Here is a 22,076-nt window from a genome sequence, read left to right as displayed (position 1 = left end):
CAAATTTATCTAGTATTCTCTATTATAAGAGTATAATAACACAAATAAGATAATTCAAATAATTTCTATACATTTATTTTACTAATTTCAAGTTTGAAATAGTTTTATTCTTGTTCAATTTAGCTAATTTTAAGCAATTCTATCTACAAAGAAGCAAAATTATTTGCCAAAAGGCAAATATGGCAATTTAAAGACTGAATTTAGTAACAATGTCTAGATATAGGTTTCATAATTTTATATTTGGTCAAGTGTAATCTTATAATAGGAAATACTACATACATTTGACTATATTCAAGATATTTACACTTGTTTAGATGTTAGTATTTGCAGTGTGGAAATAATACTGTATTGCATAAATTCATTATAAATTCCACTACAAAAAGTTATGCATTAGAATGTCAATGACTGCGAGACAGTGAAAAATATCTAGCACAAATCCCACCTTCCTCACAGGTTGGTCCACTGTAGCCTGCAGGACACTCACACACGTTGGGCTTTACACACCTCCCTCTGTTCTTGCAGTCAGGACGACAAATAGCTGGTAGAAAGGAACAGATTTTGAGATCGTGGTTTGATAGTGTGTTATGCATGAAGCTTGCTGAAAATAGTAGCTAATGGAGGAAACACAACTCACCGATATGGCAGTTATATCCAGTGTATCCTTCTTTACAGGTGCATGTATTAGGCAGAGTACACTCCATGTTCTGACCACATGGATAACGACACATGGCTGCATGCAGAGCAAAAAACCACAATCATGCATGTTCTAACATTGTTATGAACTGAACTTGTGCATTTTGTGGAAAATAATCAACAATGGGGGCGGCACGGTGGTGTAGTGGTTAGCACTGTCACCTCACAGCAAGAAGGTTCTGGGTTTGAGCCCAGCAGCCAACGAGGGCCTTTCTGTGTGGAGTTTGCATGTTCTCCCCGTGTCTGCGTGGGTTTCCTCCGGGTGCTCCGGTTTCCCCCACAGTCCAAAGACATGCAGGTTAGGTTAACTGGCGACTCTAAATTGACCGTAGGTGTGAATGTGAGCGTGAATGGTTGTCTGTGTCTGTGTCGGCCCTGTGATGACCTGGCGACTTGTCCAGGGTGTACCCCGCCTTTCGCCCGTAGTCAGCTGGGATAGGCTCCAGCTTGCCTGCGACCCTGTAGAACAGGATAAGCGGCTACAGATAACGGATGGATGGATAATCAACAATGGAATGGTGTGATGAAGTGTTTTATTCCTGTTATACCACAGCAATTTTCCATCAATTGGAGATTTTTTTGTTTATTATAGAACATTATACTTTTTCCATCCATCCGTTATCTGTAGCCGCTTTATCCTGTTCTACAGGGTCGCAGGCAAGCTGGAGCCTATCCCAGCTGACTACGGGGGAAAGGCGGGGTACACCCTGGACAAGTCGCCAGGTCATCACAGGGCTGACACATAGACACAGACAACCATTCACACTCACATTCACACCTACGCTCAATTTAGAGTCACCAGTTAACCTAACCTGCATGTCTTTGGACTGTGGGGGAAACCGGAGCACCCAGAGGAAACCCACGCGGACACGGGGAGAACATCCAAACTCCGCACAGAAAGGCCCTCGCCGGCTGCTGGGCTCGAACCCAGAACCTTCTTGCTGTGAGGCGACAGTGCTAACCACTACAACACTGTGCTGCCCTTATACTTTTCCATTTATCATTATTTAATGTTTATACAGTAGTTACATTTACATTTCCTTTTATCACTTATGTTATAGCAGTTACATTCTCTCACCAGCCTCTCTTTTCTCCTCTGTCTTTGTAGTTAAAAGACAAAAAGAAACACAATTTGTATCGAGAAAGCAGAACCAGAAAAGGCTCTTTGCCCTGAAGACTTCCCTGTAGTGAAAAATACAGGACTAAAACTACAACTAAAATTTACTGAACTTTATAAAGGTATAGAAGGAAAGTGAATATCATTCAGGCATATAGTCACCCACTGGCTTTAATGGACTTAAAGTTCAATCATTAGGAGGAAGAGCAAACCTTTACAGGTGACTCCATCCCCCCTGTATCCGTTGGGACAGCGGCCACACTTGAAGTGTCCAGCGGCAGAAGGCTCACAAGGCACGCCAGGAAAACAGGAAGAGTCAGAGCAAGTCCTGCCATCTTCAACCACAGACTCTGAATCCTCCTCATGAAGCTGACCTCCAGAACCAGAAGCTTTTGTAGGACTGTTATCATGGTTAACAGGGCTTAAAGAAGTCTTTCTATCAATGAGTGATGGTATCTTCTTGTTAAATAGAGGCCTTTCAGCTATAATAGAAGATTCTGTGGATTTCTGAGATGAGGAGGAAATGGAGAATGATGAAGAGAAAAGGACATCAGGTCTGTTCCCTTCTCTAGTGCCTGGTGTTAACCCTGTAAAATGTTCAGAATGTAAGAAGGCCAAGTCTGAGCAGCTAAAATATTCAACATCAAAATCAATAACCTTGATCTGAATAATAAAGATCATTTCAGGATCACAATCTGCTTTTCATTGGTCTGTTTTCTGTGACATAACCATCACAACCACGGCCTATTTTACGACAGGAAAGTCTTTACTTACTGTTTTCTGGTCTTGACATGCAGTTTTGGCCGTTACCATGGAGACCTGGAGGACAGGGACCACAGATATATCCAGCAGATGTATACACACTCTCAAAGCACTGGACTCCTGGGTAACAGGGTTGACTGGAACATTGGCTTTGAGCTACAGAAGAAAAATTATTGACATAGATGGCAAGCAAAACAAGAAAAAGATTTTTAAACATACAGCAAAAATTTAATTGCATTATTTTCAGAAAGCAGATCTATAGGCAGCATTTTTATCAGCATTTGAACACTGCAGAGATGAATGCACGTCTTATTTTGGCCAAATCACTTGTTTTGTAGTGAACAGTCAAACTGTTGATTGTATTTTTGTTTCATAGTACTTTGGTTGAAATGAGCTAACTAATGTAACTTGATCTCACAGGTTATTTAGTTAGCTTTTTTAACTTGCTAACCACTATCTCTCTAACCACGAATGCTAACTTGTTAGATAGCCAGCAAACCTCAGAAGCAAGCAAGTATTACCTGCAAGGCCTTAAAGTGCCATTCCACCATTGGATGTATTCTTTGGCATAAAATACAATATATTTTGACAACATATATAAATGGTATCACTAGATAGAGAAATCTTTTAGCTTCAAAATGATATATCAAACATAAATTTTTGACAACGACAAGTATATTAATTTTGCGACCAAAGTCACCTACCCTTTTAATTTCCGTGCATGATGTCATCGGCAGGTTCCCCTTCTTGTGTACCACGTGACGTGTGACGTGGCACATATTATCAGCAATGGCGGATAGAACGCGATAAAAATAATACCAATAAATCTAGCTAATACCAATAAATCTAGCTAACTGAAAGATTAACTCAAAATTTTTCGCAATTTTTTTGGCCCCCATATACGAGGAGAAATGACTCTCTCACTTTGGGGGTTTCCTGGTCTAAAAATAGACCGACACGTGGTACACAAGAAGGGGAACCTGCCGATGACATCACGTTTCACTACCGCGCGGAAATTAAAAGGGTAGGTGACTTTGGTCGCAAAATTAATATACTTGTCGTTGTCAAAAAATTATGTTTGATATATCATTTTGAAGCTAAAAGATTTCTCTGTCTAGTCATGTTGTCATAAAATATATTGTATTTTATGCCAAAGAATACATCCAATGGTGGAATGGCACTTTAATATACACTACCGTTCAAAAGTTTGGGGTCACTTTGAAATGTCCTTATTTTTGAAAGAAAAGCACTGTTCTTTTCAATGATGATCACTTTAAACTAATCAGAAATACACTCTATACATTGCTAATGTGGTAAATAACTATTCTAGCTAAATTCTACTAAATGTGTGGTTTTTGGTGCAATATCTCCATAGGTGTATAGAGGCCCATTTCCAGCAACTCTCACTCCAGTGTTCTAATGGTACAATGTGTTTGCTCATTGCCTCAGAAGGCTAATGGAGGATTAGAAAACCCTTGTACAATCATGTTAGCACAGCTGAAAACAGTTGAGCTCTTTAGAGAAGCTATAAAACTGACCTTCCTTTGAGCAGATTGAGTTTCTGGAGCATCACATTTGTGGGGTCGATTAAATGCTCAAAATGGCCAGGAAAATGTCTTGACTATATTTTCTATTCATTTGACAACTTATGGTGGTAAATAAAAGTGTGACTTTTCATGGAAAACACAAAATTGTCTGGGTGACCCCAAACTTTTGAACGGTAGTGTAGATGTGTAATCTGCAATGCTCCCAGACTGTCAAGTTTATGTTCGAATTAACTCTCCTACCTGGGTCGAGGTTGGGTTTGAAGTGTCTGAGGTTGAGTCCTTGGTCTCCTGTATGGTCTCGGTGTCTTGTTTTACCTTTTAAACCAGTACAAGCAATTTCCATGAGAGGAGGTACATCTACTACAAAAACTACTACTACTAGTATTACTACTAATAATAATGATATTCAAGTCATGATACTGGACAAATCAGTGTTTTTTCACAGCTTAAGTACAAACTGCTCAAAATGGAATGTGACACGTTCGAGGGATGAACTCACGGATGCAGTTTTTCCCGTCTCCAGTGAAGTGATCAGGACAGGATCCACATACAAATGACCCTAATGTGTTTGTACAAGGCACCCCAGGGAAGCATGGAGCTGACAAACACTCATCAATATCCTCCTCACACGTCACACCTGTAGTAACACACAGCATCAAAAAGATCTAAATTACCAACCTTAACCAAATCTCCTTGACCAGTATATCCTTCCATAATTATAACCATACAGAATAACAACCACAAATTTTTTTTTTCTAAGAATACGAGTATGTACCAGTAAAACCTGCTGGGCAGAGGCATGTGAAAGAATTCAGTCCCTCCACACATTCACCTCTCTGACACGGGTTTGATTTGCAGTCATTCACATTAACCAGACATTTCTCCCCCTCTAGACCAGCTGGGCAGACACACAGATACTCGCCGCTGCCAGGAGGGAAGTTCATGTTGGTCACGCATGAGGCTCCATTGTAGCAGTCGCAATGGCGAACTGAGACCTGGGAAATATGTATGTGCTGAAATTACTCAGATGCAGTAAGATCAGTCTCAGCAGCACTGTTTTTTAATCTGAAGTTTAAAGTGAAATATCACTGGCCTTAAGCTGTTTATTGTTGCAAAACATGGTATTATTTTAATCCTGTTATTCTGCTGAAACCTGAGCTGGGTATGCATATAAAGTATAATATTGGTGAGTTCACATTTTCGAAAACCACTTACCACCCTCTTGTGGTCATGATATGCACTAAAAATATTATACGTCACATATTCAGACATGCAATTATTATTATTATTTTAAATATGCAGCATATGTGCAAAAAGGTATTGTTTTGTTTGGATCAAATGCTCACCAGGCAGTCTTATGCAAACTAAATAGCCACATGGGTTACCTAAACTGAGTGCGGGTTTGACAGCACATGTAAACTATACCTCACCTTTACCATAGCCTGTGTCTCTGCATTACAGTCATCTCTCACAGCCAGTTCAAAGGTCACGAGGGAGGATGACAGGGCTTTCCAGATGAGCAGGCCAGCAGGAGAGAGAACAGCATCTTTGGGCCCAGACAGCAGTGTGAACAGAACTGCAGAACCTTCTGGATCAGTTGATACAAACTGGTACACAAAGTTTTCCCCGTAAAATGTCTGCAGGTGGGTTTGCTCTGAATGAAACACCGGAGGTTTGTTTTCTGGAACACAGTGTGACAATCCAAAAGAAAAACTTATATGCCCGGGTCTTGATGTTGATTACAACATTTATGACAAAAAAGCTTATGTGCATTCACGTGAAGTGATTCCTCCTCATTGTATATAGTCATGCATACTGCATGGCAGGAAGAACAAGAAGATATTATCACAAGGTTACAGTGATGGGAATGAGTGGTCTTTGAACACCAACGTCAGCAGTCACATAGATGAGTCTTATTTAATATAAACTGTATACAGTATAGGAGGAAGCCATGGCCTAATGGTTAGAGAAGCAGTTTTGGGACCAAAAGGTCATCAGTTCGATTCCCTGGACTAGCAGGAATGGCTGAAGTACCCTTGAGCAAGGCACCTATAACCCCCAACTGCTCCCCAGGCTGATCTGGGTATGTTGTATGGGTACATTGCTCTGGATAAGAGTATCTGCTAATGTAATGTAATGCGTCTTACTCTCACTAACAGACCAGGTGTACTTGGAGAGATCGGGCCGACAGATGAGACAGGGGCTGCTGGGACTGCGCTCACTTTCTCCATAACACTGACCATCAATGTTACAGCTGCTGTTCTGAGAAGGCAGAATTAAACACATCCGAATGCAAAATCATGAAAAATAAACAATATGACTGAATTGAATCATTTTAAAAAGCAGCCATAAACATTTTTATAAACTCTATTTTTATGATTTCTTCTGATTTACTCTCCTTCTTATATTTCTTTACACTCTACTATACTTTATGATTTCTCTAGTTTTTATTTACTCTTATTCTCAGTTTTCTCATGATGTTTCTTAATAACTTATATTTTATTATTTGCTGCCCATATTATGTCCCTACTTGAAGTTTTGCATTCTCTTTAACTGCCTTTTTAATCTCCTTAGGAAACACTTTGAGCTGCGTTTTCTCCATAAAAGGTGCTATACAAATAATCATTATTATCCATTACCAGACTTGGAAATGCCATATGATAATACAAGTAATATCATTAAAAATAATTGGGGCTTTATCAAAATCTTATAAAATAAAAATACTGTTTAAAGGGCAGGAGAGCCCTCTATTATATATATACACTATAAAAACAAATAATATCACTATTATTACACTACGTTCAGACTGCAACCTGAAACGACCCATATCCGATTTGTTGTGAAATCCGATTTTTTTGTTAGGCCGTTCACATTACCAATTATATGAGACTTGTATGCAATCTCCAATATGAACGGAAAACGACCCAAAAGTGTCCCGCATGCGCAAATTGACACGTAATAAGCACATCTACGTAATATGTAAACAAAAAAAAGCGCACTCTTCAAGTTTCCACCAAAGAGGCGGGATTAGCCAACGCAGAATAGTGACGTTTGTCTCTTGTTGATGACGTGTAGGTCGCATGAATACGACCTGTCCGGTCAGACTGCAGTCGCATGTGAAAATAACGGATATGCATCAGAATTAGGACCACATATCCAAGCGGCCTGGGTCGCATGTGAAAAAAATCGGATCTGTGTCGTTCAGATTGTCAATAACAAATCGGATACAGGTCGCATATGGGCAAAAAAATCGGATATGGGTCGTTTCAGGGTGCAGTCTGAACGTATGACTGATCAGTGCAAGGACATAGGCCAAGAGCCACAAACTGCTAAACTGTTTCCAAACACACATAATAGTTGAGAGGAATATCTTTCAAGGCTTTAGGTAACTGATATGCGGTGAAGTAATTTTCTATGCTTAGTAAAGAATGCAAGCAGGTGTAGGTGTGTTAAAATAAATAATAATTTCTTAGTGTGGCAGCTCAACAGAAATGTCATTAGCAGGGGTGGACAGTAACGAAGTACATTTACTTGAGTACTGTACTTAAGTACACTTTTTGAGTATCTGTACTTTACTTGAGTATTATTTTTTTAGAAACTTATGACTTTAACTTCACTACATTTGAAAGACAGATATCATACTTTTTACTCCACTACATTTCTATCAAGGTCCTCGTTACTCGTTACGATGAAGCGGATTTGAAAGTGGATGTTTTTTCTTTTCTTTTCTAAAAGGTGATTGGTTTTTTTGCAGGTGAGACTGAGACAGACTATCAGTAATCACTCGGGTCACGTCACGTCCATAGACTGTATAAAATCAAGTTCAGTGATTTCTCAGCAGCATTATTTAACTCGATCAGTTGATGGCAGAATGGAAGGAGGCGGTTCTTCTAGGGAATACACGCACTCATGGCTTTACCTAGAACCCATGTTTCAGTTTTCTGAAAGGAATAAAGAGTTGTTTCATTTTAAATGTTTGTTTTGTTTGCTGAAAACAAACCACATGACGGCCTACAAAAACTCGCCGTCCAACCTGCGGAAGCATATTGAGGGATATAAATGTTTTATTCCAAGAGAAAGCTTGCAATGAAGCTGTCTGTGCTTTTAGAGCTAGCGATAATGTTGCAATAGCTAAGCAGTCTGGTTAGTCAAATGAATTTCTATGGATTTGCCCGCCAAGTTGCCATCGCCTTGTCCACAGCTAACGTTAACATGTAGCTAGTTAATTTGGACACTGTTATTTGTCACATGCACACTCAAGCACAGTGAAATTCGTTCTCTGCATTTAACCCATCTGAAGTAGTGAACACACGCACGCACACACACACACACACACAAGTGAGCAATCAGCACACACACATACCCAGAGCAGTGAGCAGCTATGCTACAGCGCCTGGGGAGCAGTTGGAGGTTAGGTACCTTGCTCAAGTGCACTTCAGCCCAAGGCCGCCCCATGTTAACCTAACAGCATGTCTTGGAACTGTAGGGGAAACCTGAGCACCCGGAGGAAACCCACGCAACACGGGGAGAACATGCAAACTCTACACAGAAAGGCCCCTGTTGGCCACTGGGCTCGAACCCAGAACCTTCTTGCTGTGAAGGCGACGGTGCTAACCACTACACCACCATGCCGCCCAAAATTTAGGTCTTTACTATTTCTACATTTCTACAAGTTCCTCTTCGCAACTCAATTTCTTATCCTTCCAAAACTATCTCAGCATTATTACTATATGTACAATGGTGCTTGAAAGTTTGTGAACCCTTTAGAATTTTCTATATTTCTGCATAAATATGACCTAAAACATCATCCAATTTTCACGCAAGTCCTAAAAGTAGATAAAGAGAACCCAGTTAAACAAATCAGGCAAAAATATTACACTTGGTCATTTATTTATTGAGGAAAACGATCCATTACATATCTGTGAGTGGCAAAAGTATGTGAACCTCTAGGATTAGCAGTTAATTTGAAGGTGAAATTAGAGTCAGGTGTTTTCAATCAATGGGATGACAATCAGGTGTGAGTGGGCACCCTGTTTTATTTAAAGAACAGGGATCTATCAAAGTCTGATCTTCACAGCACATGTTTGTGGAAGTGTATCATGGCACGAACAAAGGAGATTTCTGAGGACATCGGAAAAAGCGTTGTTGATGCTCATCAGGCTGGAAAAGGTTACAAAACCATCTCTAAAGAATTTGGACTCCACCAATCCACAGTTACACAGATTGTGTACAAATGGAGGAAATTCAAGACCATTGTTACCCTCCCCAGGAATAGTCGACCAACAAAGCTCATTCCAAGAGCAAGGCGTGTAATATTTGGCAAGGTCACAAAGGACCCCAGGGTAACTTCTAAGCAATTGAAGGCCTCTCTCACATTGGCTAATGTTAATGTTCATGAGTCCACCATCAGGAGAACACTGAACAACAATGGTGTGCATGGCAGGGCTGCAGGGAGAAAGCCACTGCTCTCCAAAAAGAACATTGCTGCTCGTCTGCAGTTTGCTAAAGATCACGTGGACAATCCAGAAGGCTGTTGGAAAAATATTTTGTGGATGGATGAGACCAAAATATAACTTTTTGGTTTAAATGAGAAGTGTTATGTTTGGAGAAAGGAAAACACTGCATTCCAGCATAAGAACCTTACCCCATCTGTGAAACATGGTGGTGGTAGTATCATGGTTTGGGCCTGTTTTGCTGCATCTGGGCCAGGATGGCTTGCCATCATTGATGGAACAATGGATTCTGAATTATACCAGCGAATTCTAAAGGAAAATGTCAGGATATCTGTCCATGAACTGAATCTAAAGAGAAGGTGGGTCACGCAGGAAGACAACGACCCTAAGCACACAAGTCATTCTACCAAAGAATGGTTAAAGAAGAATAAAGTTAATGTTTTGGAATGGCCAAGTCAAAGTCCTGACCTTAATCCAATCGAAATGTTGTGGAAGGACCTGAAGCGAGCAGTTCATGTGAGGAAACCCACCAACATCCCAGAGTTGAAGCTGTTCTGTACGGAGGAATGGGCTAAAATTCCTTCAAGCCAGTGTGCAGCACTGATCAACAGTTACCGGAAACGTTTAGTTGCAGTTATTGCTGCACAAGGGGGTCACACCAGATACTGAAAGCAAAGGTTCACATACTTTTGCCACTCACGGATATGTAATATTGGATAATTTTCCTCAATAAATAAATGACCAAGTATAATATTTTGTCTCATTTGTTTAACTGGGTTCTCTTTATCTACTTTTAGGACTTGTGTGAAAATCTGATGATGTTTTAGGTCATATTTATGCAGAAATATAGAAAATTCTAAAGGGTTCACAAACTTTCAAGCACCACTGTAGCTTAAAACTAGGCCAGTTTTGAAAGAAAGATATATGACAAAGATATATGACTAATACATTAATGCTACTGCTAAGGATCTTACTGTGAGTGATCTTACAGAGAGTTTAGTATGTATATCTTACACTTACACACCTTTAAAGTGCACTGAACCCCACTGCTGTGTGTGCACTCTTGACACGTGCCATCAAACAGTGTGAATATCTTGGCATTGCTGAAGCTGTAGCCATCATTTGAAACCTGCCCAAAGCAGTAAGAAAACAGCTTGAAACAGGCTGATTTCAGTGTACTAATGATTTTCATACTCTTGAGCTAGTTTGTGTAAACACAGCTTGATAATACCTACAAATACAGTAGCTGCAAGCTACAGTGGGGCAAAAAAGTATTTAGTCAGTCACCAATTGTGCAAGTTCTCCCACTTAAAAAGATGAGAGAGGCCTGTAATTTTCATCATAGGTATACCTCAACTATGAGAGACAAAATGAGAAAAAAAATCCAGAAAATCACATTGTCTGATTTTAAAATAATTTATTCGCAAATTATGGTGGAAAATAAGTATTTGGTCAATAACAAAAGTTCATCTCAATACTTTGTTATATACCCTTTGTTGGCAATGACAGAGGTCAAACGTTTTCTGTAAGTCTTCACAAGGTTTTCACACACTGTTGCTGGTATTTTGGCCCATTCCTCCATGCAGATCTCCTCTAGAGCAGTGATGTTTTGGGGCTGTCGCTGGGCAACACGGACTTTCAACTCCCTCCAAAGATTTTCTATGGGGTTGAGATCTGGAGACTGGCTAGGCCACTCCAGGACCTTGAAATGCTTCTTACGAAGCCACTCCTTCATTGCCCGGGCGGTGTGTTTGGGATCGTTGTCATGCTGAAAGACCCAGCCACGTTTCATCTTCAATGCCCTTGCTGATGGAAGGAGGTTTTCACTCAAAATCTCACAATACATGGCCCCATTCATTCTTTCCTTTACACGGATCAGTCGTCCTGGTCCCTTTGCAGAAAAACAGCCCCAAAGCATGATGTTTCCACCCCCATGCTTCACAGTAGGTATGGTGTTCTTTGGATGCAACTCAGCATTCTTTCTCCTCCAAACACGACAAGTTGAGTTTTTACCAAAAAGTTCTATTTTGGTTTCATCCGACCATATGACATTCTCCCAATCCTCTTCTGGATCATCCAAATGCTCTCTAGCAAACTTCAGATGGGCCTGGACATGTACTGACTCAAGCAGGGGGACACGTCTGGCACTGCAGGATTTGAGTCCCTGGCGGCGTAGTGTGTTACTGATGGTAGCCTTTGTTACTTTGGTCCCAGCTCTCTGCAGGTCATTCACTAGGTCCCCCCATGTGGTTCTGGGATTTTTGCTCACCGTTCTTGTGATCATTTTGACCCCACGGGGTGAGATCTTGCGTGGAGCCCCAGATCGAGGGAGATTATCAGTGGTCTTGTATGTCTTCCATTTTCTAATAATTGCTCCCACAGTTGATTTCTTCACACCAAGCTGCTTACCTATTGCAGATTCAGTCTTCCCAGCCTGGTGCAGGTCTACAATTTTGTTTCTGGTGTCCTTTGACAGCTCTTTGGTCTTGGCCATAGTGGAGTTTGGAGTGTGACTGTTTGAGGTTGTGGACAGGTGTCTTTTATACTGATAACGAGTTCAAACAGGTGCCATTAATACAGGTAACGAGTGGAGGACAGAGGAGCCTCTTAAAGAAGAAGTTACAGGTCTGTGAGAGCCAGAAATCTTGCTTGTTTGTAGGTGACCAAATACTTATTTTACCGAGGAATTTACCAATTAATTCATTAAAAATCCTACAATGTGATTTCCTGGATTCTTTCCCCCCATTCTGTCTCTCATAGTTGAAGTGTACCTATGATGAAAATTACAGGCCTCTCTCATCTTTTTAAGTGGGAGAACTTGCACAATTGGTGGCTGACTAAATACTTTTTTGCCCCACTGTATGTCTTTCACAATTGCCTGCAATTTCGGTCATTTCCATTTAATACGCAAATACAACATGGTGTTTACACAAATCCATTAATTTTGCACGTGGAATGTGCTTTAAGTTCAGGTATTTGTATTTGCAGGTGTCCTTTGTTGTCACTTGAAGACAAATTTATACCATTTAATTATTCTTCATGAATAAGTTTATAAAACTTAAAATGATGAAGTTAATATTCAGTTAAAGGGGTGAGAACTGGAATTGTGGAGCCATCCATGTCTCTCAGGGTATAAAAGGTTTAACAGATACCTTGATTTGCCAGCGAGTGACAGGTGGGTGATGGACACCTGCAGAGTGCACATCGTCAACAGGGAGCTGGCACTCTAAAGCAGAGGAGCTGAGGAACAACGCAGGAACCATCACAGGATCACTCAGTGACCACTCGCCATCTACTATCTGTACAAAAAGAAACACTGTACACAGAGATACATCCACCTATACAAAGCACAAATTAATAAAAAAAAGGTGGAGAAAGACTTCACCTTCTCCTTCATGACTTCACATTTCAGTTCAAATGCATTCCTAAAGCCTTTCCCAACAACTTTAACAGTGGAACAGGAGCTGTGTTTAAGATCACAGAGCCCTCCACCCTCCAGTTCTGTGATCTCTGGGATCTGATCTGGAAAAATATTGAAGATGTTATTGTTTTCCAGTAACAGCACATACTGAAGTGCTTTATTCCTTTCATACCACTTTGCCAGCGATTACAATTTTTTATTCATTCATTATCTCATCTCATTATCTCTAGCTGCTTTATCCTGTTCTACAGGGTCGCAGGCAATCTGGAGCCTATCCCAGCTGACTACGGGCGAAAGGCGGGGTACACCCTGGACAAGTCGCCAGGTCATCACAGGGCTGACACATAGACACAGACAACCATTCACACTCACATTCACACCTACGGTCAATTTAGAGTCACCAGTTAACCTAACCTGCATGTCTTTGGACTGTGGGGGAAACCGGAGCACCCGGAGGAAACCCACGCGGACACGGGGAGAACATGCAAACTCCGCACAGAAAGGCCCTCGCCGGCCATGGGGCTCGAACCCGGACCTTCTTGCTGTGAGGCGACAGCGCTAACCACTACACCACCGTGCCGCTATGAATGTATTAAATATTTAATTTTAATTTTAAATTAAGCAACATCTTTTTACCAATCAGATTGGAGAATTAAATAGCAATGTAGTATAAATAATCTATAATAAAAGTCTCATTCATCTCATTATCTCTAGCCGCTTTATCCTTCTACAGGGTCGCAGGCAAGCTGGAGCCTATCCCAGCTGACTACGGGCGAAAGGCGGGGTACACCCTGGACAAGTCGCCAGGTCATCACAGGGCTGACACACAGACACAGACAACCATTCACACTCACATTCACACCTACGGTCAATTTAGAGTCACCAGTTAACCTAACCTGCATGTCTTTGGACTGTGGGGGAAACCGGAGCACCCGGAGGAAACCCACACGGACACGGGGAGAACATGCAAACTCCGCACAGAAAGGCCCTCGCCGGCCCCGGGGCTCGAACCCAGGACCTTCTTGCTGTGAGGCGACAGCGCTAACCACTACACCACCGTGCCGCCCCTATAATAAAAGTATATAATAAAATTCAAAACTGCATTTTGTTTGCTGTGGGAAATCATAATATTTGTACTTCCTGGCCCATTCTCTCAACATGATCAAAGAATAGATTCTAATGCTAAAAATATTTACAGCAGACATTTTTTCAGTCCGGCGGCACGGTGGTGTAGTGGTTAGTGCGGTCGCCTCACAGCAAGAAGGTCTGGGTTTGAGCCCCGTGGCCAGCGAGGGCCTTTCTGTGCGGAGTTTGCATGTTCTCCCCATGTCTGCGTGGGTTTCCTCCAGGTGCTCCGGTTTCCCCCACAGTCCAAAGACATGCAGGTTAGGTTAACTGGTGACTCTAAATTGACCGTAGGTGTGAATGTGAGTGTGAATGGTTGTCTGTGTCTATGTGTCAGCCCTGTGATGACCTGGCGACTTGTCCAGGGTGTACCCCGCCTTTCGCCCGTAGTCAGCTGGGATAGGCTCCAGCTTGCCTGCGACCCTGTAGAACAGGATAAAGCGGCTAGAGATAATGAGATGAGATGAGATTTTTTCAGTCCCTTTCTGGACTCACCAGAGACCTGGCTGCAGTCATATGAGCCAAACCCAGGAAAACACATGCAACCACGCTCAGTGCACTGTCCATTGCCACTGCAAAGGTTCGGGCACCTAAGGAAGGTGAATACATCCCGGAGCTCCTCTCTTCTTCCCTCTTCTTGCATCACTCTCCTCTCACACTCATTCTCCAGAAGGGGCACAGTGGCTCCCAGCCAGGTTCTTTCATCCTTCAGCTGCTGGTCTACCACACACATCTCCAGTGCTTTTTCCATCACCTTGTCCAACAGGCCAACACAGCCAAGCGCCACAGTGGAGTTGTACAAGGCATGACCACACAGCTGCTGTGCATCCACCTCTGTCAGGCCAGACTCAGTAGGCCACGTTGGTGCTGGTAATTCAGGATGTGTGGATAGAACCTGATCTTCAGGGAAGAAATAGTTAAAGCTCTCTTGGTCTGACTGGCTTACACTCTGATAGGCAGGAGAGAATGGAGCTTGTTTGTGGTCCTGGAGCCTTCCTCGATTCTGGGTTTCAGTATCATCTTGGTGCGCCTTGGCATGGTTTCCGGCGCTACCTGTGAAATGTTTGATGGGTCTGATATACTCTGCTGTGACATCCCGAGCAGGGATTATAGAAGGGGTGCGAAAATGGGCCAAACGAGAGCAGGAGAAAGGGCTGGAAGGAAGACGAGCTCTGAGGTTTAACTGATGTGGTTCTTTCTCACAGTGGCAGAAGTGGCGGAAGCTCATTCTACTCTCATAGGCTGGAATTTTGTCAAAAAAGCTACTGCTTGGTGCAAGCCTAGGGAACAAAAGCATAAACATCATTCCTTTAAAAAAATCAATTTTCAATGCCTGGCACAGAATGACTTGTAGTAAATGCCATGAAACTCAAATATTGCTAAAATGACTGAATAAAAAAAGCAGGAAGTTCATATAGGCATATAAGCTCGATAGAATATATGCTTTTTAACACTATTCTTGTGTGATATAAAAATTATATTTTAATCTGATACTTTTCCTTGCCATAATATAACAGTGCAAAGTATTCTAAAATGGTCAACAAAAGGCAGTGTGATCAGGCTTGCAGATTTGCAAAAATTTAACTCAATGTAAAAGCATGGGATAGAACATAATGAAAACGAAGTTTACGGCTGGGGGCAGTTAGTGTTTGTACCTTAACTTACCAGGTTACTACTGTGAAATCATACAAACTAGAAACCATATTGTGAAAACGGAAACCCAACCCTCGCACAAGTGAATAAGAAGCCTTACCTCCATGTGTTAATAAAGGAAATACTGTCTTCTAAAGTTTCCCCTCCTGCTCTGTGATAGTCATTGAGTGGCTGTCCATCAAAGGTTCCACAGAGACCCTCAGTGTGGCTCTGATCAGAGCCAGGGGCCATCACAGTCAGGCTCATGCCCCAGTCAGCTACATCTGCTCGCACAAATGCGCCTGAAGAAAATGTCAGCTACAGAAGAGAAAGAGTTTATAACATACATCGATCAGACATAAAATTAAAAACACTGACAGATATTACTATACTACTGTAGCACAAACTGCTGAAAAAGTTAATGCTGGCTACCTACTTTTGGTAGGTACTAATTACATCGATTATGTTGTTACAATAGCACCTGTCAAGGGGTGGGATATATTAGGCAACAAGAGAGCAGTCAGTTATCGAAGTTGATGTGTTGGAAGCAGGAAAAATGGGCGAGCGTAAGGATCTGAGCGACTTTGACAAGGGCCAAATGGTGATGGTGAGATGACTGGGTCTGAGCATCTCCAAAATGACACATCTTGTGGGGTGTTCCCAGTATGCAGTGGTTAGTACCTACCAAAAGTGGCCCAAGCAACTGACAACCAGTGAACCGGCGACAGGGTCATGGGTGTCGAAGGCTCAGTGATTCACATGGGGCACAAAGGCTAGCCCATATGGTCCAATCTCACAGATGAGCTACTGTAGCACAAACTGCTGAAAAAGTTAATGCTGGCTACCTACTTTTGGTAGGTACTAACCACTGCATACCGGGAACACCCCACAAGACCTGCCATTTTGGAGATGCTCAAACCCAGTCATTTAGCATCACAATTTGGCCCTTGTCAAAGTCGTTCAGATAAAATACACAACTTAATTAAAAGAATTTTCATTTTGAACCGGTTCGCCATTTTGACAACACACGTCTAGTCAACAGGAAAACAATGCGGGTGACGTCATCGGAGTGGAGATTTTGGAAAATACACTATATTGCCAAAAGTATTTGCTCACCTGCCTTGACTCACATATGAGCTTAAGTGACATCCCATTCCTAATCCATAGGGTTCAATATGACGTCGGTCCACCCTTTGCAGCTAGAACAGCTTCAACTCTTCTGGGAAGGCTGTCCACAAGGTTTAGGAGTGTGTTTATGGGAATTTTTGACCATTCTTCCAGAAGCGCATTTGTGAGGTCACACACTGATGTTGGACGAGAAGGCCTGGCTCTCAGTCTCCGCTCTAATTCATCCCAAAGGTGTTCTATCGGGTTGAGGTCAGGACTCTGTGCAGGCCAGTCAAGTTCATCCACACCAGACTCTGTCATCCATGTCTTTATGGACCTTGCTTTGTGCACTGGTGCACAGTCGTGTTGGAAGAGGAAGGGGCCCAGCTCCAAACTGTAAAAACAGTCTGCATGCCTAGGTGCTTGATTTTATACACCTGTGGCCATGGAAGTGATTGGAACACCTGATTCCGATAATTTGGATGGGTGAGCAAATACTTTTGGCAATATAGTGTATGTCACTCCGTGATATATTTTGTATGAAAAATACAAGTTTTTCAAAATGAGAAGATAAACTTAATATCTTCAAGCCAACGTGCGATTTTCTTTTTATTATATACAACCCCAATTCCAAAAAAGTTGGGACAAAGTACAAATTGTAAATAAAAACGGAATGCAATGACGTGGAAGTTTCAAAATTCCAAGTTTTATTCAGAATAGAACACAGATGACAAATCAAATGTTTAAACTGAGAAAATGTATCATTTAAAGAGAAAAATTAGGTGATTTTAAATTTCATGACAACAAAACGTCTCAAAAAAGTTGGGACAAGGCCATGTTTACCACTGTGAGACATCCCCTTTTCTCTTTACAACAGTCTGTAAACGTCTGGGGACTGAGGAGACAAGTTGCTCAAGTTTAGGGATAGGAATGTTAACCCATTCTTGTCTAATGTAGGATTCTAGTTGCTCAACTGTCTTAGGTCTTTTTTGTCGTATCTTCCGTTTTATGATGCGCCAAATGTTTTCTATGGGTGAAAGATCTGGACTGCAGGCTGGCCAGTTCAGTACCCGGACCCTTCTTCTACGCAGCCATGATGCTGTAATTGATGCAGTATGCGGTTTGGCATTGTCATGTTGGAAAATGCAAGGTCTTCCCTGAAAGAGACGTCGTCTGGATGGGAGCATATGTTGCTCTAGAACCTGGATATACCTTTCAGCATTGATGGTGTCTTTCCAGATGTGTAAGCTGCCCATGCCACACGCACTAATGCAACCCCATACCATCAGAGATGCAGGCTTCTGAACTGAGCGCTGATAACAACTTGGGTCGTCCTTCTCCTCTTTAGTCCGAATGACACGGCGTCCCCGATTTCCATAAAGAAGTTCAAAATTTTGATTCGTCTGACCACAGAACAGTTTTCCACTTTGCCACAGTCCATTTTAAATGAGCCTTGGCCCAGAGAAGACGTCTGTGCTTCTGGATCATGTTTAGATATGGCTTCTTCTTTGAACTATAGAGTTTTAGCTGGCAACGGCGGATGGCACGGTGAATTGTGTTCACAGATAATGTTCTCTGGAAATATTCCTGAGCCCATTTTGTGATTCCCAATACAGAAGCATGCCTGTATGTTATGCAGTGCCGTCTAAGGGCCCGAAGATCACGGGCACCCAGTATGGTTTTCCGGCCTTGACCCTTACGCACAGAGATTCTTCCAGTTTCTCTGAATCTTTTGATGATATTATGCACTGTAGATGATGATATGTTCAAACTCTTTGCAATTTTACACTGTCGAACTCCTTTCTGATATTGCTCCACTATTTGTCGGCGCAGAATTAGGGGGATTGGTGATCCTCTTCCCATCTTTACTTCTGAGAGCCGCTGCCACTCCAAGATGCTCTTTTTATACCCAGTCATGTTAATGACCTATTGCCAATTGACCTAATGAGTTGCAATTTGGTCCTCCAGCTGTTCCTTTTTTGTACCTTTAACTTTTCCAGCCTCTTATTGCCCCTGTCCCAACTTTTTTGAGATGTGTTGCTGTCATGAAATTTCAAATGAGCCAATATTTGGCATGAAATTTCAAAATGTCTCACTTTCGACATTTGATATGTTGTCTATGTTCTATTGTGAATACAATATCAGTTTTTGAGATTTGTAAATTATTGCATTCCGTTTTTATTTACAATTTGTACTTTGTCCCAGCTTTTTTGGAATCGGGGTTGTAGACACCTTCACAAACAAAAACTACCCAAGTTAATCAAAACAGTTAATTGATATCTTTACAAGTGAGGATATTGTAAAATATGTTACTTAATGTCCCAGATGTCAAAGTCAAAGTCCTTCCCGCATTATTCATGGCGCATTTGGCGGCACCGATCTCTGTTTCGTAGCCCTCAGCCTCTTGCCTATATTACATAGCTAGGGTTACAGTGGGGGGCGTGTCCTCTGGTAACCACGAGAGTTTGACTCCCCACTCACATCTGTATTGCAGCGTGCCTTGCCAGATGGCAGGAGGCACCATTTTTATGATGGTCTTTGGTATGACCCAAACATGAGTAGAACTCGCGATCTCCCGAACGAAAGGCAGACACACTAACCACTAGGCCACTCGCTGGTAATGTCCTGGATATAGTTCATATGAAAAAAAAATATGAGTACTATATACGAACTACGAGTAATCTATTCATACATCCATGTGATGTATTAAAATTCTACCACTGTATTAAGTAAGCTAAATGAAACATATCTTGACTCTACCAATCTGACAAGACACAAACTATAATATTGTAACTCACAATTGGATACAAGAGTTATTACTAGTACTAGTCTATTTAATTATCTAGTTTAAGTAACAGTGCCTTACAGTGACTTTGCGACCCTGGTAAGACTCAGTGATCCGAATGCCACTCTTTGCCAGGTCTCCATTCTTCACTAAGAGGCGTGGCTTTGTTTCTCCAGCCAATCCATGACACATGTCAAAGGAGATGACCTCAGCTCCATCTCTGGCAGCAAAGCCACACACACAGGATGTGGGGTGGGCTGTTGTACTAGCACACTCCCACTGGCGCACGTGCACTTCGAAAAGCCGAATTGTGCTCCTGTACAGCACAAATGTGCCTATATGGAAGTTGTCATACTTCCTAGGAGCAAGGAACAAGGAACAGGCAAGTCAGTGGGTCCAGTAGCATTTTAGATCCAAAGCATGTGAATCTGGCTTGTAAGTCACTCCCTCGCTCACTCACTCATGCATGTTCTTGTCTTTTCTAATGTCTTGTAGATGTATTACTGTACCTGCCATCAAATGTTATGATGTGAGGATCAGTGAAAATGTAACAGTAAGCAGGTAGGATATCCTTCACGGTGATCTAAAAAGAAAAAATGTAAATAATTTCACTAATATATATCAAATATACCATGTACTGAAAGGCTCTGGTTGAAATTATGGCTTCTCCAAGGTGACCGGCACAGGACTATTTTGTGAGGGACACAGCCCCGAAGAAAATAGTACAATGCCAATCACCGAAGAGAATCCATAATTACCAGTGCCTCTCAGTGCATGGTATATTTGATTTGTATCCCTCATCAAAAAATTCCAAACTAAAAGAGTTCAAATTGAATCTCAGCGTAAACTCACTGGAGGCAGCCATATTCGTTGTTTTTGTCGGCATGACCTTCGACCTGCGCATGTGCAATATTCCATGCTATCGCCTGCCTCACTAGGCACGATCATGTTACCTAGAGCTACACATACAGAAATGCTCACAGAGCCACAGCTGTGACTCGAGTTGGCCGTATACCTGTAGCTTGAAATTGTGATGTCAATTCATGGTATATCCAGGATATACCATGACTGACTCATACCATATCCTTTTTTTCTTTGATGTCACAAGATACATTGCTTAATCAGTGGTGGAACTATTTTATGTCACGTGAGCCATCCTTGGCTAATCCTTGCACAGGAATTTTTTGATGATGATTAGATAGATAGATAGATAGATAGATAGATAGATAGATAGATAGATAGATAGATAGATAGATAGATAGATAGATAGATAGATAGATAGATAGATAGATAGATCGATCATCACATATATATAAGCTATTACTTATAATATCTTTTTTAATACCTGCACACTTTCTGGTGTATATCCATTCCAGAGAAAATCAGTGCTGACTATAGGTTTGATGGAAATCTCAGTGCTTCTGTCTCCATCCTTGCTGATATCAGTCACTGCGCTGTAGTGAAGCAGTGCTTGGCTGCACACTTCCTTTTGGCATGGAGCATGAGACAGCTTCACCTCACAGGAAGACAGAACCAGATCAGGACCCAGCACCTCCTCACCTGAACAGACAACACATTAGGCTAAACATGTGCACTTCAAATTTAAGCTACAGACCAGAAGCTTGCATGAAACTCTGCCAAAAGAAACACAGTTTTCAAGAGATAATTTAATGTTTGTGTAGTTGTTGATTACACACCCCAAGCCATGCAACTTCTTGCTAAGTCTTTTTCGACTAGTGGCCAAGCTGATCCCATTGGTTAGAAAAAGTAACTGTGATGCCTACACATGTTCTAAAATGTCTCATTTTTTAAAAATCTTAAACATATCTTCCTTCGCATTTTGTTGTGGATTCTGTATTAACTACTTAATCAAGATATAAAACGTTCACGGAATTTATTGCACATTTTTATGACCCAGCGTTATTGTCAGAAATAAAGCTGGTAAATTGATCACAGATTGATCTTGCCTTATAACTGAGCTGTTATATTACACGCCTTACTCTTGGAGTGATCTTTGTTGGTTGACCACTCCTGGGGAGGGTAACAACAGTCTTGAATTTCGTCCACTTGTACACAATCTGTCTGACTGTGGCTTGGTGGAGCCACAGTACACATTGATTACACATGCTATATCGGATGATGGTTAAATGACTTGGTTGCAAATTGCATTTGAAATTTGCCTCCAGGCGGCACGGTGGTGTAGTGGTTAGCACTGTCGCCTCACAGCAAGAAGGTCCTGGGTTTGAGCCCAGTGGCTGACGGGGGCCATTCTGTGTGGAGTTTGCATGTTCTCCCCGTGTCCGCATGGGTTTCCTCCAGGTGCTCCGGTTTCCCCCACAGTCCAAAGACACGCGGGTTAGGCTAATTGGTGGCTCTAAATTGACCGAAGGTGTGAATGGTTGTTTGTCTCTGTGTGTCAGCCCTGCGATGACCT

The 22,076-nt window shown here is 41.8% G+C and overlaps 1 protein-coding gene across 1 annotated transcript in view; it reads right to left on the bottom strand.

The window, feature by feature from the left end:
- vwde (von Willebrand factor D and EGF domains) overlaps positions 1-22,076 on the bottom strand; it is a 75,886-nt gene that overhangs the window by 13,593 nt on the left and 40,217 nt on the right. Inside the window, exons 8-24 of the mRNA XM_060943509.1 lie at positions 20,988-21,202; positions 20,152-20,225; positions 19,724-20,000; positions 15,872-16,068; positions 14,614-15,398; positions 12,958-13,094; positions 12,725-12,871; positions 10,597-10,701; positions 6,267-6,381; positions 5,550-5,800; positions 4,895-5,114; positions 4,619-4,756; positions 4,360-4,434; positions 2,585-2,728; positions 2,023-2,397; positions 635-730; positions 443-538 (exon numbers count right to left, since the gene is read on the bottom strand). Of these exons, the coding sequence (XP_060799492.1) occupies positions 443-538; positions 635-730; positions 2,023-2,397; positions 2,585-2,728; positions 4,360-4,434; positions 4,619-4,756; positions 4,895-5,114; positions 5,550-5,800; positions 6,267-6,381; positions 10,597-10,701; positions 12,725-12,871; positions 12,958-13,094; positions 14,614-15,398; positions 15,872-16,068; positions 19,724-20,000; positions 20,152-20,225; positions 20,988-21,202 (3,447 nt within the window). The remainder of the gene's footprint in view (positions 1-442; positions 539-634; positions 731-2,022; positions 2,398-2,584; positions 2,729-4,359; positions 4,435-4,618; positions 4,757-4,894; positions 5,115-5,549; positions 5,801-6,266; positions 6,382-10,596; positions 10,702-12,724; positions 12,872-12,957; positions 13,095-14,613; positions 15,399-15,871; positions 16,069-19,723; positions 20,001-20,151; positions 20,226-20,987; positions 21,203-22,076) is intronic.

This window comes from Neoarius graeffei, chromosome 17, assembly GCF_027579695.1.
Source record: "Neoarius graeffei isolate fNeoGra1 chromosome 17, fNeoGra1.pri, whole genome shotgun sequence".
NCBI classification, from domain to species: Eukaryota; Metazoa; Chordata; class Actinopteri; order Siluriformes; family Ariidae; genus Neoarius; species Neoarius graeffei.
The sequence above is the reverse complement of the archived record's forward strand: the minus strand, read 5'-3'. Positions and strand labels throughout refer to the sequence as shown.